Source organism: Felis catus, chromosome B1 (genome assembly GCF_018350175.1).
Source record: "Felis catus isolate Fca126 chromosome B1, F.catus_Fca126_mat1.0, whole genome shotgun sequence".
Classification (NCBI taxonomy): Eukaryota; Metazoa; Chordata; class Mammalia; order Carnivora; family Felidae; genus Felis; species Felis catus.
In genome coordinates this window covers 159,645,359-159,670,429 of record NC_058371.1, presented here as the reverse complement: position 1 = coordinate 159,670,429, position 25,071 = coordinate 159,645,359, and the positions used below count along the sequence as shown (strand labels likewise).

At 37.5% G+C, this 25,071-nt stretch overlaps 1 protein-coding gene across 4 annotated transcripts in view; it reads left to right on the top strand.

The window, feature by feature from the left end:
- THEGL (theg spermatid protein like) overlaps positions 1-24,500 on the top strand; it is a 56,201-nt gene extending 31,701 nt beyond the window's left edge. For 3 of the 4 annotated variants that reach the window (XM_045056331.1, XM_045056330.1, XM_045056328.1), the window contains 4 exons: positions 13,460-13,574; positions 20,211-20,342; positions 22,753-22,928; positions 24,158-24,500. In XM_045056331.1, the coding sequence (XP_044912266.1) occupies positions 13,460-13,574; positions 20,211-20,342; positions 22,753-22,928; positions 24,158-24,272 (538 nt within the window). In that variant the 3' untranslated portion in view covers positions 24,273-24,500. Of the gene's footprint in view, positions 1-13,459; positions 13,575-20,210; positions 20,343-22,752; positions 22,929-24,131 lie in introns of all 4 variants that reach the window. The other variant, XM_045056329.1, reaches the window with a different exon arrangement.
- The last annotated feature ends 571 nt before the right edge of the window (positions 24,501-25,071 follow it).

The following is a 25,071-nucleotide window of genomic DNA, read 5'->3' as shown; positions in this document are numbered from 1 at the left end:
GCATATCGGGCTTTGCGTGGATCCTGCTTAGGATTCTCTGTCTCCCTCTCTCTGCCCCTCCCCCTCAAAATAAATAAAATAAACTTAAAAAAAATTAAGTAAAAGACAGCTTAGGTGATACTTCCATATGGCAGCTAAGATTGTGATATGGTTTTTGGAAAAATGCTAAGTTGCATTAATGGAATATATACAGTGTACAGTTACAGGGAGGTGATGGTCCTAGCCTATACTACTTTAGTCAAGACATAATAGGTCGATGTTTCCACTTATGGATGTTATTCTTTAAGAAAATGATACTTATGCTAAGTGAAATGTCATACAGAGAAGGACAGATTCCATATGTTTTCACTCCTGTGTGGATCCTGAGAAACTTAACAGAAGACCATGGGGGAGGGGAAGAAAAAAAAATGGTTAGAGAGGGAGGTAGCCAAAACATAAGAGACTCCTAAAAACTGAGAACAAACTGAGGGTTTATGGGGGGTGGGAGGAAGGGGTGGGTGGGTGATTGGGTATTGAGGAGGGCACCTGTTGGGATGAGCACTGGGTGTTGTATGGAAACCAATTTGACAATAAATTTCATATTAAAAAAAAAAACAAAAATAAATAAAAATATTTTTAAAAATTAAAAAAAAATGATATTAAACTTGAAACTATGCAGAAGGAGCTGCATGATATTTTGAGGCTTCTGGAAATATGTTACCTAAAAAATAGTTAAGAGAAATGACATGGGTAGCTTAGAGAAGAGACCAAGGAAGCAGTGATAGCTGTGTTCAGATATTTAAAGGGTCAGCATCTGAATGAGGAAAAGGAGGTAGAAGTAAAATTACTTTGTGTTGATCCTAAAACTAGATGTAGAACAAGGAATTTACAGAGCAGGAGGTGTCAACTAAGTGTAGGAAAATCTTTCTGACTAGCTAGCCAATAATGGAAATGTTTACCTGGAAAAATCAACTGCCATCATTCCCACAATCCCTGAAAGTGTTCAAGCATAAGCTGGAATTATGACTTTACATGAATTTTAGAAGATTCCTGCATTTCAGGGAGAGATTGAACTGGGTAACTTGAGTCTTTTTCCATCATAGAATCCAGCAAAAGAAGCCCAATTCCTCCTACAAAATTTCATTTCCTTATTTATCAGTTTGTGCAACAAAATCTGCAGATTTAGTTAAAATAGATATATAATTTGTAGTTACATATCTATATTTACTTATTTATTTTTACTTTTATTTTTTCTATATCTATGTTTATAATCCAGAGGAATACTTTAATATTTCACCACTTTTTGAGAGACCTGAATTTGATGTTTCATATAAGTGAAACTCCCTTGAATGCTAAAACTTGCTTTATTTTTAAAAGTTTGTTTCCCTACTTTCCTAAGCAGATGTCTCTGCTACTAAACATACATATAACCTTTGGTCATTGGCTTGAGATCTTTATTATGAACATCAACTATGTACTTCAATACTGAAAACCTCCCAGAAGCTGTTTAAATATGAAGTACAGTTTTTTTATTAGGCTAAGTGGTCTGACTTCTTGCTGTTAGATTATTAGATATTTGTTTCTTATAGTTTTCCTGTCATTTCTTTTTTTAACAGGTGAATAGTCTCTAACTAGCCTCTTTTTAAAAATTTAATTTAATTTTAATTCCAGTGTAGTTAACATACAGTGTTATATTATTTTCAGGTGTATAATATAGGGATTCAATAGTTTTATGCATTACTCAGTGCTCATCATAATAAATGTACTCTTAATCCCCATCACCTATTTCACCCACCCACCTACCTCCCTACTGGTAACCATCTGTTTATTCTGTATAGCTAAAAGCCTGTTTTTTTGTTTTGTTTTGTATTTTTTGTTTTTGGTTTATCTCTCTCTCTTTCTTTTTTCCTTTACTGTTTGTTTGTTTTGTCTCTTAAATTCTATATATGAGTGAAATCATATGGTATTTGTCTTTCTCTGGCTTATTTCACTTAGCATTATACTCTCTGGATCCATGTTGTTGCAAATAACAAGGTTTCATTCTTTTTAATGGCCAAATAATATTCCATTGTGTGTGTGTATATATATGTGTGTGTGTGTGTATATATATATCTCGTGTGTGTATATATATATATCTCACATCTTCATTCATGGATATCTCACATCCATTGATGGACACTTGGCTGCTTCCATAATTTTTTTTTTTAATTTGAGAGAGAGAGTGTGCATGAGCAGGGGAGAGGGGCAGAGGGGCAGAGGGGCAGAGGGGGGAGGGAGAGAGAGAGAGAGGGAGAGAATCTTTTTTTTTTTTTAGTTTTATTTTTTATTTTCTTAAATTTACATCCCAATTAGTTAGCATATAGTGCAACAATGATTTCAGGAGTAGATTCCTTAGTGCCCCTTACCCATTTAGCCCATCCCCCCCACAACCCCTCAGTAACCCCTGGTTTGTTCTCCGTATTTATAAGTCTCTTCTGTTTTGTCCCCCTCCCTGTTTTTATATTATTTTTGTTTCCCTTCCCTTATGTTCATCTGTTTTATCTCTTAAAGTCCTCATATGAGTGAAGTCATATGATTTTTGTCTTTCCCTGACTGACTGATTTCACTTAGCATAATACCTTCCAGTTCCATCCATGTAGTTGCAAATGGCAAGATTTCATTCTTTTTGACTGCCGAGTAATACTGAGGGAGAGAATCTTAAGTAGACTCCACACTCAGCATAGAGCCTGATGCAGCACTTGATCCCATGACTCTGGGATCTTGACCTGAGCCAAAGTCAAGAGTTGGATGCCTAACCTGCTGAGACACCCAGGAACGCCTGCTTGCATAATTTTGACTAGCCTCTTTTTTTGATTCTATGCATTAGAAACAGATAAATAAGCTTGTTAGAATTGTGTGAGGAGGAAAAAAAGCAAGTGTTTAATGAAGACACACCAGGCTCACCAATAAATGTATTACATGAGCTTGAACTTTGGGACATGTATTTTAGTGATTAACTAGAGGGGCTCAACAGCAGACTTGAACAGTCAGAAGAAAGAGTCAGCAAACTTAGGTTAATTGAGATTATCTGAGGAACAGAAAGAAAAAAAAATGAAATAAAATTAACAAATCCTCATGACCAAGTTGAATTTGTCCAGGAATGCAAGAATATGTTGGATTCAACTTACTATAATCAATATAATACATCAAATTAACATAATAAGAAAACCAAAACCACATGATCATTTCAATAGACTCAGAAAAATCATTTGACAAAATTCAACACACTATAAAAATACTTAAGAAACTAGGTATAGAAGGGGACTTCCTCAAGCTGATAAAGAACATCTGTAAAAAAAAAAAAAACCCACTGCTAACATAATAATTAATGGTAAAAGACTGAATGCTTTCCCCCTAAGATCAGGAATAAGACAAGGATGTCAACTCTCACCACTTCTGTTGAACATCATATTGGAGGTTCTAGTCAGGGTGCCATTAGGCAAGAAAAAGAAGTAAAAAGCATTCAGGTTGGAAAGGAAAAAGTAAAACTACTTTCTCTACTCATAGTTCACATGATTAGAAAATCTTAAGGAATCCATATTAAAACTATGGGAACTAATAAATGAGTTCAGGAAGGCACAGAGTCCAAGAGCAATATACAAAAACAATTGTATTTCCATTAGCAATTAACCAATCTGAAAATGAAGGTAGGAAAATAATTCTATTTGTAGTAGCACCAAACAGAACAAAATAATACATGTAACGCAGTAGTACTCAGCCTTAAAAAGGAAGGAAATTCTGATACATGCTCCAATATGAATGGACCTTGAAGACATTATGCTAAATGAAATAAGTCATCCACAAAAGGACACTGTATGATTCCACTTATAAGTGGTACCAACTGTAGTCAAATTTGTAAAGAAAGAAAGTAGGATGGTGGTTGGCAGGGACTAAGCTGGGGGGGAGGGGGGAATTAGTTGTTTAATTGGTATAGAGTTCTACAAGATGAAAAGAGTTCTGAAGATTGGTTGCACAACAATGTTAATGCATTTAACATTACTGTAGCAAATACTTAAGAATGGTTAAGATGGTAAATTTTATGTTATATGTATTTTACTACAGTGAAAAATAATAAAGTAACAAAATACTTAACAAGAGAAGTTCAAATTGTTGAAAGAAATTAGACTTAAATACATGGAAAGACATTTCCTGTTCATGAATTGGAAGTCTTAATTTTGTCATGATGGTACATTTTTCCAAATTGATCAACGTAGTGTAATCCCTATTGAGATTCCAGCTGCCTTTTTTGATAGAAATTGACAATGCAATCTAAAATTCATAGAGAAAAGCAAAGGACCCAGAATAGCAAAACAAAACAAAACAACAACAACAAAAAACCTTGAAAAATAACAGTTATTTGAAAACTTATTTAAAAGCTACAGTAATCAAGACAGTATGTTACTGGCATAACAATAGACATATAGATCTACAGAATAGAGTTGAAAGTCCAGAAATAAACCCTTATATTTATGGTCAATGGATTTTTTAAAGTTTATTTATTTATTTATTTTGTGTGTGAGAGAGAATGAATGGGAGAGGGGCAGAGAGAGAGGGAGGGACAGAGGATCTGAAGCAGGCTCTGTGCTGACAGAAGAGAGCCCTATGCAGGGCTTGAACTCATGAACTGTGAGATCATGACCTGAGCTGAAGTTGGACACTCAACCAACTGAACCACCCAAGTGCCACTCATCAATTGATTTTTGACAAGAATGCCAAGACAATTTAATTGGGGAAGAATAGTCTTTTAAACAAATAATGCTGGGATAACAGGATATCCATATGAAGTTGAACCCCTACTTCACACCATACACAAAAATTAATTTAAAATGGATCACAGACCTAATTATAAGAGATAAAACTATAAAACTCTTAGAAAAAATAGACATAAATCTCTGTGACCTAGGCAATTGTTTCTCAGTTATGACAACAAAAACGTGACAAAAAATAATAAATTGGATTTCATCAAAAGTGAAAGCTTTTGTATATCAAAGGATATCATCAAGAAAGTAAAAAGTAAACCCACCAATTGGGAGAAAATATTTGCAAGTCATATATCTGATAAAAGAGTAGTATTCAGAATATATATATAAAATATTTAGAACAGTGCAAAAAAGACAACACAATTTAGAAAATGAGGAAAGGATTTGAATAGACATTTCTCCAAAGAAGACATACAGGTGAACAGGAAACACACAAAAAGATACTAAATATCATTAATCATCTTGGAAATACACATTAAACCACAAAGACACCACTTCACACCTTCTAGAATGGCAATAATAATAACTAATAGGAAATAATATGTATTGGTGAGGATATGGAGAAATTGAAACCCTTATACATTGCTGGTGGTAATGTAAAATGGTGCAGTTTATGTGGAAAGCCACTTTCTAGTTCCTCAAAAGTTAAAAAATAGAGTTATCAGGGGCGTCTGGGTGGCTTAGTTGTTTAAGTGCCCAACTCTTGGTTTCAGCTCATGTCATGATCTCGGAGTTTGTGAGATTGAACCCCACACATTGAGCTCTGCATTCACAGCATGGAGCCTGCTTGGGATTCTCTCTCTCTTTCTCTGCTCCTCCCGTGCTGATGCATGCTTTCTCTCTCTCAGAATAAGTAAATAAACATTAAAAAAATCAGTAAAAAAAATAAAGTTATCGTATGATCAGCATTCTACTCCTAGGCATGTCCCCAAGGGAATTGAAAGCAAATGTTCACACAGAAACTTGTACATGAATATTCATAGCAGTATTTCATAAAAGCAAAAAAAGTGGAAACAACTCAAATGTTCACTATGGATGAATGGATAAACAAAATGTGACAAATCCATACAACGGAATATTATTCAACCATAAAAAAGAATGTTATACTGATACACGAATCTGTTATACTGATACATGAATCTTGAAAATAGGCCAAGTGAAGGAAGCCAGATACAAAAGGCTGCATATTTGTATGATTCCACTTATTTGAAATGTCCAGAATAGGCAAATCCATAGACAGAAAGTAGATTAGTGGTTGGGGGTGGAGGAGGGAAATGAAGTAATGGAGAGGAACTGTTAATCAGTATGGGGTTTCTCTTGGAGTGATGAAAACATTCTGAATTCAAAAAATTTTTTTTAATGTTTTTTGAGACAGAGAGAGAGACAGAGCTTGAATGGGGGGAGGGTCAGAAAGAGAGGGAGACACAGAATCAGAAGCAGGCTCCAGGTTCTGAGCTGTCAGCACAGAGCCCGACGCGGAGCTCAAACCCACAGACCGCGAGATCATGACCTGAGCCGAAGTCAGACGCTTAACCGACTGAGCCACCCAGGCGCCCCAAGCCATTCTGAATTTAGATAGTGACAGTAGTTACACAACTTTGTGAATATGCTAGACACCACTGAATTGTACATTTTAAAAAGGTAAATTCTATGGTATGCTAATTTTATATCAATTTTGAAATCTAACAGACTACCTCTAGAGAGTAATCATATATTTATTTGTGGAAAACTGTTTTCATATTAGGTTTGTAGTTTTGTTGGTTGGTAAGTTTTTGTACTAGGAAAGGAATATTTGGGGAACAGCCTATGAAAATTGGTCAAGTTGCTGGGCATTATACCTAGCAGTTTCAAACTGTACTGCAGAAGAGACTGGCCATCACAGAGGGGCCCCTGATAGTGACTGGAATTTCTATCTCAGGGATTTAATATGAGGTTTTGGTAGGAAGTGAAGTGTTTTTTATTTTTTTTAATTAATTAATTTATTGATTGATCTTTATTATTTTTTTTAAATGTTTTATTTATTTTTGAGGCAGAGAGAGACAGAGCATGAGCAGGGGAGGGTCAGAGAGAGAGGGAGACACAGAATCCAAAGCAGGCTCCAGGCTCTGAGCTGTCAGCACAGAGCCCGACACGGGGCTTGAACTCACAAACCGCGAGATCATGACCTGAGCCGAAGTTGGACGCTTAACCGAGTGAGCCACCCAGGCACCCCTATTTTTTGTTTTAATATGATATTTATTGCCACATTGGTTTCCATACAACACCCAGTGCTCATCCCAACAGGTGCCCTCCTCAATACCCATCACCCACCCCTCCTCCCTCCAACCCCCCATCAACCCTTAGTTTGTTCTTAGTTTGTTCTCATATGGTTTGGCTCCCTCCCTCTCTAACCTTTTTTTTTTCTACCCCTCCCTCATGGTCTCCTGTTAAGTTTCTCAGGATCCACATAGGAGTGAAAACATACGGCATCTGTCTTTCTCTGTATGACTTATTTCACTTAGCATCAACACTCTCCAGTTCCATCCACGCTGCTACAAAAGGCCATATTTCATTCTTTCTCATTGCCACATAGTATTCCATTGTGTATATAAACACAATTTCTTTATCCATTCATCAGTTGATGGACATTTAGGCTCTTTCCATAATTTGGCTATTGTTGCAAGTGCTGCTATAAACATTGGGGTACAAGTGCCCCTATGCATCAGCACTCCTGTATCCCTTGGGTAAATTCCTAGCAATGCTATTGCTGGGTCATAGGGTAGATCTATTTTTTAATTTTTTGAGGAACCTCCACACTGTTTTCCAGAGCAGCTGCACCAGTTTGCATTCCCACCAACAGTGCAAGAGGGTTCCCGTTTCTCCACATCCTCACCAGCATCTATAGTCTCCGATTTGTTCATTTTGGCCACTCTGACTGGCGTGAGGTAATATCTGAGTGTGGTTTTGATTTGTATTTCCCTGATGAGCGACGTTGAGCATCTTTTCATGTGCCTGTTGACCATCTGGATGTCTTCTTTAGAGAAGTGTCTATTCATGTTTTCTGCCCATTTCTTGACTGGATTATTTGTTTTTCGGGTGTGGAGTTTGGTGAGCTCTTTATAGATTTTGGATACTAGCCCTTTGTCCGATATGTCATTTGCAACTATCTTTTCCCATTCCGTTGGTTGCCTTTTAGTTTTGTTGATTGTTTCCTTTGCAGTACAGAAGCTTTTTATCTTCATGAGGTCCTAATAGTTCATTTTTGCTTTTAATTCCCTTGCCTCTGGGGATATGTCAAGTTTAAGAAATTGCTGCGGCTAAGGGCAGGTCTTTTCCTGCTTGCTCCTCTAGTGTTTTGATGGTTTCCTGTCTCACATTCAGGTCTTTTATCCATTTTGAGTTTATTTTTGTGAGTGGTGTATGAAAGTGGTCTAGTTTCATTCTTCTGCATGTTGCTGTCCAGTTCTCCCAGAACCATTTGTTAAAGAGACTTTTTTCCATTGGATATTCTTTCCTGCTTTGTCAAAGATTAGCTGGCCATACTTTTTGGGTCTAATTCTGGGGTTTCTATTCTATTCCATTGGTCTATGTGTCTGTTTTTGTGCCAATACTATGCCGTCTTGATGATGACAGCGTTGTAGTAGAGGCCAAAGTCTGGGATTGTGATGCCTCCCGCTTTGGTCTTCTTCTTCAAAATTACTTTGGCTATTCAGGGTCTTTTGTGGTTCCATACAAATTTTAGGATTGCTTGTTCTAGCTTAGAGAAGAATGCTGGTGCAATTTTGATTGGGATTGCATTGAATGTGTAGATAACTTTGGGTAGTATTGACATTTTAACAATATTTATTCTTCTAACCCATGACAACGGAATGTTTTTCCATTTCTTTATATCTTCTTCAATTTCCTTCATAAGCTTTCTGTAGTTTCAGCATACAGATCTTTGACATCTTTGGTTAGATTTATTCCTAGGTATTTTGTGCTTCTTGGTGCAATTGTGAATGGGATCAGTTTCTTTATTTGTCTTTCTGTTGCTTCATTATTAGTGTATAAGAATGCAACTGATTTCTGTTCGTTGATTTTGTATCCTGCAACTTTGCTAAATTCATGTATCAGTTCTAGCAGACTTTTGGTGAAGTCTGTCGGGTTTTCCATGTATAATATCACGTCATCTGCAGAAAGTGAAAGCTTGACTTCATCTTTGCCAATTTTGATGCCTTTGATTTCCTTTTGTTGTCTGATTGCTGATGCTAGAACTTCCAACACTATGTTAAACAACAGCAGTGAGAGTGGACATCCCTGTCATGTCCCTAATCTCAGGGGGAAAGCTCTCAGTTTTTCCCTATTGAGGATGATATTAGCTGTGGGCTTTTCATAAATGACTTTTATGATGTTTAAGTATGTTCCTTCTATCCTGACTTTCTCGAGGGTTTTTAATAAGAAAGGATGCTATATTTTGCCAAATGCTTTTTCTGTGTCGATTGACAGGATCATATGGTTCTTTTCTGTTATTAATGTGATGTATCACATTGATTGATTTGTAAATGTTGAACCAGCCCTGCAGCCCAGGAATGAATCCCACTTGATCATGGTGAATAATTCTTTTTATATGCTGTTGAATTCGATTTGCTAGTATCTTATTGAGAATTTTTGCATCCATATTCATCAGGGATATTGGCCTGTAGTTCTCTTTTTTTGCAGGGTCTCTGTCTGGTTTAGGAATCAAAGTATGCTGGCTTCATAGAATGAGTCTGGAAGTTTTCCTTCCCTTTCTATTTTTTAAAACAGCTTGAGAAGAATAGGTATTATCTCTGCTTTACATGTCTGGTAGAATTCCCCAGGGAAGCCATCTGGTCCAGGACTCTTATTCGTTGGGAGATTTTTGATAACTGATTCAATTTCTTTGCTGGTTATGGGTCTGTTCAAGGTTTCTATTTCTTCCTGTTTGAGTTTTGGAAGTGTGTGGTTGGTTAGGAATTTGTCCATTTCTTCCAGGTTGTCCAGTTTGTTGGCATATAATCTTTCATAGTATTCCCTGATAATTGCTTGTATTTTTGAGGGAATGGTTGTAATAAATCCAATTTCATTCATGATTTTATCTATTTGGGTCATCTCCCTTTTCTTTTTGAGAAGCCTGGCTAGAGGCTTATCAATTTTGTTTATTTCTTCAAAAAACAACTCTTGGTTTCATTGATCTGCTCTACAGTTTTTTTAAGATTCTATATTATTTATTTCTGCTCTGATCTTTATTATTTCTCTTCTTCTGCTGGGTTTGGGGTGTCTTTGCTGTTCTGATTCTATTTCCTTTAGGTGTGCTGTTAGATTTTGTATTTGGGATTTTTCTTGTTTCTTGAGATAGACCTGGATTGCAATTTATTTTCCTCTCAGGGCTGCATTCGCTGCATCCCAAAGCGTTTGGATTGTTGTATTTTCATCTTCACTTGTTTCCATATATTTTTAAATTTCTTCTCTAATTGCCTGGTTGACCCATTATTTCTTTAGTAGGATGCTCTTTAACCTCCATGCTTTTGGAGGTTTTCCAGACTTTTTCCTATGGTTGATTTCAAGTTTCATAGCATTGTGATCTGAAAGTGTTCATGGTATGATCTCAATTCTTTTATACTTATGAAGGGTTGTTTTGTGATCCAGTATGTGATCTATTTTGGAGAATGTTCCATGTGCATTCAAGAAGAAAGTATATTCTGTTGCTTTGGGATACAGAGTTCTAAATATATCTGTCAAGTCCATCTGATCCAATGTTTCATTCAGGGCCCTTGTTTCTTTATTGATTTTGTGTTTAGATGAGCTATCCGTTGCTCATAGGGTATTTATTGCTTTAATCCTTGGTATTAAAGTCTCCTGCAATTACCACATTCTTATCAATAAGGTTGCTTATGTTTGTGATTAATTGTTTTATATATTTGGGTGCATAGACATTTATAATTGTTAGCTCTTCCTGATGGATAGACCCTGTAATTATTATATAATGCCCTTCTTCATCTCTTGTTACAGCCTTTAATTTATTTTTTTTTTTAATTTTTTTTTTAACGTTTTTATTTTTGAGACAGAGAGAGACAGAGCATGAACGGGTAGGGGCAGAGAGAGAGGGAGACACAGAATCAGAAGCAGGCTCCAGGCTCTGAGCCATCAGCCCAGAGCCCGACACGGGGCTCGAACTCACGGACCATGAGATCGTGACCTGAGCTGAAGTCGGACGCTTAACCGACTGAGCCACCCAGGCGCCCCACAGCCTTTAATTTAAAGTCTAGTTTGTCTGATATAAGTATGGCTACTCCAGCTTTCTTTTGACTTCCAGTAGCATGATAAATAGTTCTCCATCCCCTCACTTTCAATCTGAAGGTGTCCTCAGGTCTAAAATGAATCTCTTGTAGACAGCAAATAGATGGGTCTTGTGTTTTTATTCATTCTGATACCCTGCGTCTTTTGTTTGGAGCATTTAGTCCATTTACATTCAGTGTTATTATAGACAGATATGGGTTTAGAGTCATTGTGATGTCTGTAGGTTTCATGCTTGTAGTGATGTCTCTGGTACTTTGTGGTCCTTGCAACATTTCACTCACAGAATCCCCCTTAGGATCTCTTATAGGGCTGGTTTAGTGGTGATGAATTCCTTCAGTTTTTGTTTGTTTGGGAAGACCTTTATCTCTCCTTCTATTCTGAATGACAGACTTGCTGGATAAAGAATTCTCAGCTGCATATTTTTCTGTTCATCACATTGAAGATTTCCTGCCATTCCTTTCTGGCCTGCCAAGTTTCAGTAGATAGATCTGCCACTAGTCTTATGGGTCTCCCTTTATAAGTTAGAGTGTGTTTATCCCTAGCTGCTTTCAGGATTTTCCCTTTATCCTTGTATTTTGCCAGTTTCACTATGATGTGTCATACAGAAGATAAATTCAAGCTATGCCTGAAGGGAGTTCTCTGTGCCTCTTGGATTTCAATGCCTTTTTCCTTCCCCATATCAGGGAAGTTCTCAACTATGATTTGTTCAAGTACACCTTCAGCCCCTTTCTCTCTCTCTTCCTTTCTGGAATTCCTATTATACAGATATTGTTCTGTTTGATTGCATCACTTAGTTCTCTAATTCTCCCCTCATACTCCTGGATTTTTTTATCTCTCTTTTTCTCAGCTTCCTCTTTTTCCATAATTTTATCTTCTAATTCACCTATTCTCTCCTCTGCCTCTTTAGTCCGAGCTGTGGTTGCCTCCATTTTATTTTGCACCTCATTTATAGCATTTTTCAGTTCCTCATGACTGTTTCTTAGTCCCTTGATCTCTGTAGCAATAGATTCTCTGCTGTCCTCTATACTTTTTTCAAGCCTAGCAATTAATTTTATGACTACTATTCTAAATTCTTGTTCTGTTATATGGCTTAAATCGTTTTTGACCAATTCATTAGCTGTCACTACTTCCTGGAGTTTCTTTTGGGGATAGTTCTTCCATTTCATCATTTTGGGTAGTCCCTGGAGTGGCGTGGAACTGCAGGGCACTTCCCCTGTGCTGTCTGGAGTAACTTGTGTTGGTGGGCAGGGCTGCAGTCAGACCTGATGTTTGTCCCCAGCCCACTGCTGGGGCCACAGTCAGACTGGTATATACCTTATCTCACCCTCTCCCAGGGGCAGGACTCACTGTTGAGTGGTGTGGCCCCTGTCTGGGCTACTTGCACACTACCAGGCTTGTGGTGCTGCTTTGATGGGATCTGGCATATTAGCCTAGGTGGATTCGCAGGGTGCACAGGGTGGGAGGGGCAGGCTTAGCTTGCTTTGCTGTCGGTGGTCCCCTGTGGGAGGGGCCCTGCAGCACCAGGAGGGAGGCAGACCCATCAGAGGTTTGGATCCACAGAAGCACATCGTTGTGTGTTTGTGCAGTGCAAGCAAGTTTGGTGACAGAAACTGGTTCCCTTTGGGATTTCTGCTGGGGGATGGGAGAGGGAGATGACTCTGGCCGAGCTGAGCTCTGTCTTCCAGGGCTCAACAACTCTCCCTCCCAGTGTCCTCTCACCCTCCCACTCTCCAAGCAGAGCTGTTGACTTTTAACATTCCAGATATTAAGTCCTGCTGGCTGTCAGAACTCACGGAGTCTGGCCCCTCTGCTTTTGCAAGCCAGACTCAGGGGCTCTGCTTTGCTGGTGGGCTGTCCCTCCGCCCCGGCTCCCTCCCACCAGTCCATGTAGCGCGCACCGCCTCTCTGCCCTTCCTACCCTCTTCCGTGGGCCTCTTGTCTACACTTGGCTCTGGAGAGTCCGTTCTGCTCAAGAGAAGTGTTTTTTAAACTGCAAGTCTCAACCCATCAGTGGATCATAAAATGGATTCCAGTTTTTTTTAATGAAATCAAATGGAATTAAAAAAATCAGAATACCTTACTCAGGTAAGTATTGTTTCATGATAATTTTGTTTTGGATATACAGCACACACACACACACACACACACACACACACACACACACACACAGATTTACATATTCTGTATCACAGTATAAAATGCACTTCTTACTGTGGCTCATAGTACAAATATTTTTAGAAAACACCAATCCGATATTAAAAAAAAACCCAACTATGATTATGGGAAAAGAAGTTTTTAAGATAGAAACAATATATATAATTGATCAGAGGTTGATTATAGCAGTGAAAAAATGCAGTTATTTTTCCTCCAATGATTATAATATTTCATGTTCCATTTGTATATAGGCCCTACAGTGATTACTTAACAAGAAATTCTCATCAAATCTCTGATCCTTCACCCCGTTTATTACAACTGTCAATAGCCAAAGCCATAAATCCAAACTATGTTCCTCCAAAAAAGGTAAGTGGGTCCATGTGAAAGAAACAGTTCCTGATTGATTTTGCAACATGTAACGTGTTTATAACTGTACCATGCTGTCCTCTTATTTCTGGGTGTATCTTCCTTTTTCCCCTGTTTATGTTTCCCTCTCATTAAATGAACGTTTCTTACTATCTCCTCTATGCCTAATTTATCAGCCAAGATTTAATCAGAGAAGCAGAACAGCTATGCAGAATTTAAGCAATTGTGGAAGCTTATAGAGAAGTCTATGGAAGGCTGTTTAGGCAGCTGGAACTTGGGTCTTGTTATACACCCAGAAGCAATGAGAGATAGTAAGGGTAGGCCAGCACTTACTTGGAAAGTATCTACTTCAGGGCAACCCAATACAAGTTCTTCAGGCAGGGGGAATCTGACCTCCTCAGGCAGGAGAGAAAGGCTCAGCTGTATTTAGGGGTCCCCATCTTCATTGGAATCTGCTCATATATTCCCATTCCAATTTTCAAGGTCCTGTTCCTTCTCAATCATTGCTTTAACTTGAACATAGGAGACCAGACAAATTTGGTAATTCAATTTGCACTATAATTCACCCACTCACAGAATTAGATTTCGAGTTTGGTTTTCAGAATTTTCAGCCCTGTGACCATAGACTATAAGGATTTCTTTTATGGAAGTCACAGAAACTTTCTGGTCCTTTACCCAGACCTTAAGGTGGGAGCTTAAAGGCCTGAGCCAGTCATTTCTTAACTCACTTTTTCCAGTGTACTTAGAAACAACCAAATAATCCCACTATACTTCTTTATTTCACTAAAATATTTTCTGGTAGCAGCTGCTTGGTCACCCGAAGTCTTGCTTTCTGTTTTGCCACTGCATGCTATGGACTACCAGGATTTTTTTTTAACTTCTGGCAACAGAATCATGAATAACTTTAAATCCAAATACTCAAAAAACAAATTCCAGATAATCTAGAACCAATACAGAGAACCAATTCTTAAAGTTGGGATTTGGTTATTTGTTGCTTCATACCAAAGCACCCCCAAACTTAGTAGTGTAAAACAATAAGCATTTTATTACACTCAAGCATTTTATGAACTAGAAATCCCTCAGCTAGTATATCTCTAGTGGCTTGGGTGTCTGAAATGGTAGGGGGCTGAAAGTTCCTTTATACTTGTCTTAATCAGCTTGGGCTGCTATAACAAAATACCATAGACTGAATGCCTTAAAAGACATTTATTTCTCAAAGTTCTGGAGACAGAGAAGTCCACGATCAGGGTGTAGCAGATTCTCTTCTTGATGAAGGTCCTCTTCTTGGTTTGTAGACAGCCACCATTTTGCTGTGTACTCACATGACTTCTTTTTGTGTGCAAAGAGGAGTTCTTATCTCTCTTCTTATAAGGACACCAATCCCATTATGAGGGTTCTAACCTCATGACTTCATGTAAACATAATTACCTCCCAAAGGCCCCACCTCCCAATATTAACCCACTGGGGACTAGGACTTCAACATATGAATTTGAGAGGGACATTAACAGTCAGTCCATAACAACATCTGTGTGTGGTACCTTGGCTGATATGACTTAAATGCTAGACTCAGTTGGGAATATCCACAGGAGCACCTTCTTGTGGCCTCTCCATATAGCTTAGACTTCTCTCAGCATAGCAGCTGTATTCTGATAAGGAATATTCTAAAATGGAATGTTTCAAGGGTGAGCATACCAAAAGAACCAGGTAGAACTGCATAATTTTTTTTTGAGTTGGCCTTGGTAGTCACATAATGTCACTACAGTCATATTCTGTTGATTTATGGAGTTACAAGTCTGGCCAGATTCAAGGGGGCAGGGATACAAACCCCAGCTCTCACTGAGAGAAGAATAATTTGAAAGAATTTATAGCCACTTAAGAAAAGAACCTGCAAATCCAGTGATGTGAGTCTTTTGGTATCCTTGAGCATGGTTTTTGTATATAGAAAAGACTGTTCAGAGGTATGTTCTTGATTTAAATAATTAGTAGTCAATTTTTAAAATTTGAAGTTAAAAATCTGTTTCTTTCGGGATGACCGAGTGGCTCAGTAGGTTGAGCATCTGACTCTAGCTCAGGTCATAATCTCATGGTTCCTGAGTTCAAGCCCTGCGTCCGGGTCTGTGCTGACAGCTTAGAGGCAGGAGCCTGCTTTGGATTCTGTGTCTCCCTCTCCCTCTGCCCCTTCCCCACTCACACTCTGTCTCTCTCTCTCTGTCTCTTGCTCTCTCAAAAATAAATAAACAGTAAAAAAATCTTTTTCTTTCTCAGGCTTTTAAATTTAATGCATAAGTTTTATTACTCTGTTTATAATTCCAGAAGTTTAACAATAACTTTTAAGAGTCCTGAATAATGTTTGATTTGGTTTCTAAACTTATCAAATGCCTCCAAATAACTTAAATCATATTTACTAATATATTACATTTGATTTATTTTGTAAGCCTTTTACTTCAGCCATCTACATTAACGAACACAATCTCAAATATTAAATAACTATTTAAAAATCTGCATTAAACTTATAAATATGGTGAACTTAAAGTTTTCAATGTTGTAAGAATGACATAAACTTAATATTTCAATCTAATGTTATAACTCACATATATGCTTCAAGTTGCAGTTGTAAGGTGATCACTCTAAAAGGCCAAATTCTCTTAAACATGCACATGGTTTTGTTTTTTTTGTTTTTGTTTTTTTTTTGTTTGTTTTTGGTTTTTTGTTTTGTAAGCTCTATGCCCAGTGTGAGACTTGAACTCATGACCCAAGATCAAGACTCACATGCTCCACCAACTGAACTAGCCAGGAACCCCCATGTACGTGCTTTTTAATTTTAATAATATACACATAGTTTTTGTTTCTATAATAATTTTTAATTTACTGAAAAGTTGCAAGAATTAACATTTTATTCCATTTGCTTAATCATTCTGTCTCCTCCATGTGGGGTGTGTGTGTGTGTGTGTGTGTGTGTGTGTGTATTTAGTTATTTCCCTGAATCATTTTTGAGAGTTACAGATATCATATAGTCATTTTCCTAAATACTTCAGAGTGTATTTCCCAAGAACAAGGACATCATCTTATGTAACCACTGGATTGTTATAAAAATGAGGAAGTTTAATTGATAGATACTGTATCCACTCCATAGTCCATGTCCAAATGTCATCAATTCTAGCGCATACTTATTCTTAGTACCAGGTATTATTTATTAATTCTATGATTTTGTTTCTCTTAGCTTTTTTGCAGTTAATGCTGAACCTTCCGAGAGTTTAAAAATACACATGCCCAATAGGGCACCTGGGTGGCTCAGTTGGTTAAGCATTAGACTGCGGCTCAGCTCATGATCTCATGGTTCCTGAGTTGGAGCCCCATATCAGGCTTCATGCCAACAGTGTGGGCTCTGCTTGGGATTCTCTCCTTCTCTCTCCCTCCCTACCCCTCCCCTGCTCCCATGTGTGTTCTCATACACACACACACACTCTCAAGATAAATAAATAAACTTAAAAAAAAAAAATACACATGCCCACAAAGAAAGCCAAGTTACTTTCACAGGTACGTGAGATTACTTGCCACCAGAGACTTTGGATGGATGAACTGTAAAAAATCTTTTTTCGGGGCGCCTGGGTGGCGCAGTCGGTTAAGCGTCCAACTTCAGCCAGGTCACGATCTCGCAGTCCGTGAGTTCGAGCCCCGCGTCAGGCTCTGGGCTGATGGCTCGGAGCCTGGAGCCTGTTTCCGATTCTGTGTCTCCCTCTCTCTCTGCCCCTCCCCCGTTCATGCTCTGTCTCTCTCTGTCCCAAAAAATAAATAAAAACGTTGAAAAAAAAATTAAAAAAAAAATCTTTTTTCCCTTCTATGAATGTGTTACTGAGTCTCTTTTTTATGGTAACTTTGTCACTACAAACTTAAAAAGAGTTGGTTTCATAGCTCACTTAGTGCATATCCATCATTCTCTCTCTACTTGCAGATGTCTGCAGCTCCTACTTAAGACTAATCAAACTGTTTAGATTTTTAAAATCTTTGACTCTTGAGAGATTTTGGCTTTGAAGACTCCTATTTTATATTTAGCAGATATCTTTGAGTATTAAACACATGTACTCTGGATACCTCACATGACTTTGTCTGACTTGTCCTAATTTATGAAGTCATTCTATCAACATGTCTCCCCACCATTATTCTCAATCTGATTATTTTCTGAGAACAAAAATTTGAGAAGTAAAGTTACCAGATCAAGGGTATGAACATTTTTGAGGTGATTTATATATTATTCCAAAATGTGTTCCAACAAAAGTGATTTTGATTTACATACCCAGTTGCATTATTTGGGCTGACTTTTGCAGTGCATTCTTGCCAACATTAGATATTATTTTACAAAATATTAATTTTATAATAAAAATACTATCTCATTAATAAACACTTTCATTTCTTTGATTATTAACAAATTCAGTAATTCTCAACATTTATTTAACTATGTATTTTTCTTTTATAAATTTGTCTATTCATGGCTTTTTATTTTTCTAATGGTCTGCACATTTTGTATTGATTCATAACAGCTCTTTACATATTATAGATATTCTTCATTATATATATGTATATATAATATAATATAATATTGCTATATATATACACACACACACATATATACACACACACACACACACACACACACACATATATATATATATATATATATATAAATATATATATATATATAAATAATTTTTTCCAGCATATATTTTGCAATTTTGGAGTTATAATTTACATAAAATGCATAGATCTTAAGTGTACAGTTTAATAAGATTTTAACAAATGTATATATCCATTCAATAATCACCTCAATCAAGATATAAAACATTATCCCAAAAAGTTTCCTCCTGACTATTTCTAGTCAATTCCACTCTACCCCCTGCCCTAGAGTCAACCACTTCCAAATTTCTATCACCATAGGTTAGTAGTATTTCTTATTCTTTGTAGGTTTATATAAGATTTATATTATTTCTTCTTAAATATTTGAAAGAAATTTACTGTCTAAGCAATCTGGGCTTAGCATCTGTATTCTCTGTAGGTTTGTACATCACTTATATTATTTTTTTGTCTTAAGTATTTGATAGAATTTACCATTGAAGCAATCCAGGCTCAGTGTCTGTACAATTCCATGAAGGGCTAATTAATCATTTACAATGAATAAAACTTTGCCTACTATCAGGTTCTGGGAAAATCAGAGAAATATATGACAACCACTGCTTTCAGTTAAGGCTTACAATTAAAAAGGAAATAAAATGATCACTTGTTAATCCAATTCATTAAACAAATATTTCTTAATTATTTTATGTAAGACACAATAAGAATAATAAAACAGTTCCTTTCCTTAAAGTAAATTTCAATTTAGAAGAAACCATAGACCTATAGGTAAATAATTAAGATTATTTGATACTCATAAAAGAGAATAAATAAGGTACTGAGAGATACCAGAGGAAGAGTGGGAAAACCCAAGAAAAATACTCTTATCATGGAATTGTACAGACAGATAGGACCTTAGGTTTCACTCCCAACTTTGCAACTTATTCACTATATAAGCTCAAATAAATTGCTGAACTTCATATAGAACCTTAGTTTCCCCATAAGTGAAATACAAATAAAAATTATATACCAGGTGAGATAAAAAATGAGTGAGTACATGTAAAACACTGTCAGCGTTAGTATCATCAACGTCTTAACACAAAAAGGGATTTGGAACATATCTTGTTTGTTATTTTTCTGCTCACAGTTAAAACCCTATTTTTATTGACTATATTCCTCTTAAAGTCTTGTGGTAAGTTTTGAGTTTGAATACTAGTAATTAAAATAGAAGACCATATAATTTGAACACATTTCCATAATTAAGATAGTGAGGAATGACTTGGGGGACTAGCTCAGCATTGTGTATGGAGAATGTGGTTCTGCCTTCTTCTTGGCTTTGGTTTCTTTTTCTTATCTGTTCCAATTAGAAGAGAGCCCCTTGAATTCACTTTAAGTATGGGAATTTGTGATAATGTGAGTCCCAATTTCCAAAGGCCAAAAATAGTTAAGAACAGGGGCTCCTGGGTGGCTTCATCGGTTGAGTGTCCAACTCTTGGTTTTGGCTCAGGTCATGATCTCATGGTTTGTGAGTTTGAGCCCTGCCTTGGGCTCCATGCTGACAGTGCAAAGCCTGCTTGGGATTCTCTCTCTCCCTCTTTCTCTCTGCCCCTCCCCTGCTCACTGTCTCTGTCTCTCTCAAAAAATAAATAAATAAGCTTAAGAAAATAGTTAAGAACAAAGCACAGCTCTCCCTCTTACAGTATTGTTACATGGTAGGCCTGAGCCTTCCCTCTTGGCTGAGTTTATCATTCCACAAATCAGTGTTACCATTTATCTCTTAGTTACTATGTAAGGTTGCCATTCCCTCCCCATCTTTAGTTTAACAGCAAGTTCCTGAAAATCTGGGTTGGAATTCATACAACCTACTTTGAAAAAAATGGAAATTGATAATTTCATCTATGATCATGGGTTACTACAAGACTCTTATCCTTTCTGCTGGATTTCTGAGAAGTCTGGTTCAGAGGCCAGATGTACTTTGTACCATGTTTATTATTTGATACTTACAGACACTATTTTATTTTTTTCCCCTAGATTGAAACCAAGATTGCAACTTCTGCCCTGAGTGCTGTTGCAACTCCAAGAATTATAGACCTTGCCCATCCAAGGATCAAGATAGAGGGTCTGTGCTTTGAAAGAGAAAGATGTGAAATGCCCATCCGTCCTGTAAGCCACCACTTCCTTGGCATCCTTCACCTCACTTTTTGGTTGTTCCTAGGGTACTACTTTGCCACTACAGAGCATAGGCCAAAGTCATTGGGAAAGAGAATCTTTCAAGATTCTGGCATGAAGGAAGACCTAGCTGCAAGATATGTGGAGAGGCTAGGGAAAGAGGACGACGAGCATGGGCTTTGGAATCAGGAAGAACTGGGTTCAAATTCTAGCCTCAACACTACTACTAGCTCTTTGATATTGTGGCAGTGTTCCTGAGCCTTATTTATTCATTCAAGTATTTGAATGCCTACTGTGTGCCAGCCATCATTCCCAGTGAACAAGATGGAGGGAGACAAAAAATAAACAGATAAGATAATGTCAGGTAGTGATAAGTGCTATGAAGACAATAAAATAGGAAATGATTGACTTTGGGTGAGAGTGGAGAATACTCTACTTTGCATATGGTAGTCAGGGAAAGCCCCTTTAAGGAAGGGATATTTGATCTGAAACTTGAATGAGTCAGCTAAGTGAAGGTCTGAGAGGAGAATATTCTAGTAAAGGGAAGAGCACATACCAAAGTCTTAAATTTGAGATGACCTTGAAGTTGGGTGGAACCAGGTGGGCAAGGAGATTATAAAGTTAACAGTTCTGGGCCGCCTGGGTGGCTCAGTCGGTTAAGCCTGCAACTTCGGCTCAGGTTATGATCTCGCAGTTCGTGGGTTCGAGCCCCACATGGGGGCTCTGTGCCGACAGCTCAAAGTCTGGAGCCTGCTTTGGATTCTGTGTCTCCCTCTCTCTCTGTCCCTCCCCTGTTTGCTCACTCTTGCTCTCTGAAAAAATGAATAAACATTTAGAAAAAAATTTAGTAAAAAAATTTTTTTAAATAAAGTTAACAGTTCCTACTTGGACGGTGATGTGACTTGAAATAATAGATAAGGCATGGTGCTCGGAACAGAGGCTGGCACATTCAGTGGCTTCCCTCCCTCCTCCTCTTTGACACTCCCCTCCATTCATTGTAGTGGCAACTTGGTGTCCAATTTCAGTTGAGTTTTCAATAAATATTTAAATCATGTTGCCAAGGAGGTTGGATACATTTTATTCTCTAAGAACCTGAGGATTTGATATGGAATTCTATTAGGAAAGAAATCTAGTCTAGAAATCAAAACCCCTCAGACAAGCATCTTGAGTTTGCTGACATGACTTTCTTGTGACCCTTGGGCAAATCACTTTACTTTCAGTTCTTTTGGTATATAAAATGGGAGTTACAGGTATCTTTCTTCAGTTGCTAGGATTGTTTGGGAGTTTATAAAAAATATTTTTAAAAAGTGATGCCCCTACAGATATCATACTTTTAGAACCCAAAATAAGTCTATACCAGTGCAACACAGTCCTTTCAGGGCAATTGAGTGGTGTTTGTTGTCCATCCTAATTCTTTTTAATAAGCACATAAGAGAGAGAATAGGAGCTATATGTCATCCTCCCAGTTTTACCAATTAAGCAACATAACAGAAAGGCAACCTGGCAGATGCAGTTTCAAAGTAAGACCAGAAGGAGTAGATCCATCTGTCAATCAACACATATTCAGCACTAGTTATGTACTTATTCTAGCTTTTGGCAAACATTCAAGAAGCTTATATTCTAATGGGGAGACACAGACAATGAATATACCAACAAAGAGATAAGAGAGCTAAGTCAGGTGTTAGTAAGTGCTATAAAGAAGATTAAATAAGTGTACTGTAGAGGAGAGTTATTAGAAAGGTTCACGTATCTTGGATGGTGAGGGAAGATGTCCTTGAGAACATGATGTTTGAATCTAGAAACTTGAATGATGAAGAAGCAGCCATGACAAGATTGAGGAAGGAGGATTTCAAGTAGAAGAACTGGCAGGTGCAAAAATCCCAACGTGGAAAGAGCTGGGCCAGACGGGCCTCATGTAACAAAGGTCACTGTGATCAAGGTGGGGAGAGGAAGGAGATGAGGTCAGAGGAATAGGGATAGCAGCCAGATCACATAGGGCCTTCGAGGCCACAATAAGGAGTCTAAATGTTATTCATAGCAAAATGGGAAACCACTGGAAGGTTTTAAACCCTGAGAGTGACATAATCCAAGCTGGGCTTTAGAAAGTATGTATCTCATGGGGTTGTTTTGATGATTGAGTGGGAATAATATAGGTGCCCTACTTAGAACACTGTGTGGCCCATGAAATGCACTCATTAAAATGCTCATTCTCTCCCTCAGTAATTGGTAGAAAAGGCTAGATCATACAGAGCAAGAATGGAAGCAGGGAGACCAGGGAGGAGTCTGCTGCTATAATCCAGGAGAGAACCTGTATCTGATGGTGACTCAGTTCGGGGCATAGCTGTAAGGAGAGGGAGATGTGAAAATTGAAATCTATTTTTGCATCTTTTTGCTTCTACTACAGATATCCCGTGCTGCCTTGCTAACCAAACCTAGCCCTCGAATAATAGCTCTAGCTGAGGCCAAGCCTCTTCATCAAGATTATCTACCTGTCCGTGATGCCCATTGGCCAGTATCTTATGCTGCTATCCATTACAAAATATCTCCCAGAATTCAGGAACTAGCTAATCCAAATACAAGGTATGTCATTTTAAAACTAATATGGGGCAGGAAGGCTGGGGGTGCTAGGGAGAGGGAAAAATTGACCTAATAAGACCAATAAAAAGAATTGTAAGAATATAGGAAATTTTCAAAAACATCTCACTTGTTACATTAATTGTGACAAATCTGTGGTTTTACCGCAAATCTAAGCCAACAGTTAAAGGGTTAGTGGACTAGTATTGAAATTTAGATCTAGGAAACAACTCTGTAAGTATGGATGTGGGATTATTTATCTAACATATTGTTAAGTGAAGCAAGTTACAGAACAGAGCATGAAATATGTTACAGTTTGTGTAAGAAAATACACATATGCCATGTATTGGCTTGCAGGTGCCTATGACATCTCAGAAAAGTATGCAAGAAGCTAGTAACAATGGTTACTTGTGGGGGCCCAAGGTAAATGGGATAGGACAAAGATTTATTTTTTACTAAATAGGCTTTTATATTTGTCCATGTTTTGCATCATGTGACCTATTTGAAATAGATAAGAAAATACATTTAATAAAGAAGAAATTGCGTCTAATTCTTATTTACTTCCTAGAAGATTTCTTAATTTGCCTGAACCTCAGTTCGTTTCCTTCATGAGATAATACCTGACACCCCTTTTTAAGCATCATCAGGAAAACCTAGGAGAAACTGAAAAAGTCATAGAAGTCTTCAGCTTAGGGAACAGGAAATATGTTAATTCTTACATAATAAAATATTTATCAAGTGTTTTGCCTTAAAAGAAATAAATTCCAACAATGAAATGAAGCTCATTTTCTGTTCATTGACAAAGGAAAGGGAAGAGAAAGATCAAGTCCTCAGGATTTACCCAAGTGGCAAAGTTATTATTTGGTGGTAAGGTGCTGAGGGTGGAAACTTCAAAAGTTTGATTTCTTCAAGTTCACCAGAGAACTGTTGGGCTAGTTTTAACATTGGCAAGTTACTGAAAAATTTCCAGAATTAACTTTCTGTGGAAAGAGCAAAGGCTTTGGAATCTGATAGATACATGAATCTGGATTTGACCACAGGTCATTTTTATAAGTTCCCTGAGCCTTCTTGTCCTTACCTGTACAGTGAGGGTTATGACACCTGTTTCGTGGGGTGCTTATGAAAATCAAAAATGCATAATATCATAGAGCCTAACACGTAGTGGATGGTTGAGAAATGTGAGTTCCATTTTTTTTCATCTTTTTTCAGGTTGCATTCTTTTTCCCCCATTTCAGGTCTCCTGTGCATATTATATATTACGATCCAAATGTCTTTAAAGTCAAGCCAGCTGCTCTGAAAACCCAGTGTTCTCCGAGGATCCACGAGTTGGCAGAACCTCTTATGCGTTAAGCACAGAAAGCCACGTCAGTCGCACTGTAGTTATGTATCTAGAAAACATATTAGGTGACTTAGTTCCCATTTCTGATCCTGTCAGTTTGTATTCCCCATCCCCTCAAAAACCATGTGAGACCTCCAGAGAACACCACTGTGACCATCGATAGTAATTCCTGCTGTTACCTGTAATCATGTCTTTAGCCGGTTTGGGGACTTGAGCACGCAATAAAAGAGAAAATGAGAGCTTGCCTTATCCTTACTGTATCTCCTCACAAGCATCTTGGCTGTCTCATTGCTCTGACTGACCTGTAGAAACACTCCTCCTTGTATTTGCTGGGTTTGTTTTCCCTTTCCCGGAGAGATCTGTGTTCCCCAGCAGCTGATCTCTGCTCAGTCCCTTCTCTAATAAGTCCTGAGAATTGAAATAATTCTTTGTGTTGCTTTTCCAGTCTCCCCTCCTTACCCAAGAAATAACACTGAAATGGTGAAGCCTTTTGAGACAACTTGAAATGCTTTTTATAATCTGTAGATGAAATTTAGGGGATGGGCTACCTTAAATAATCACACCTGCACCAATCTCTGTTACTTCATTCATGTCATTTATCATGAATGACAGAAAAAGCAAGGTATTTGGTAAGCATTGTAATTCTCTGTCAAATTTCATCTTCCCAGAGTTTTAAAATTTGTTTTATTCTCTCCATGGATAAGTATTTTACAAATGAAATTAAATTTTAATATATATCTAGATTTACATGAAAATGAATTTATCTGAAAACTAGTTTTATAGATGCCTGAGTTCTATCTCCAATGCTTT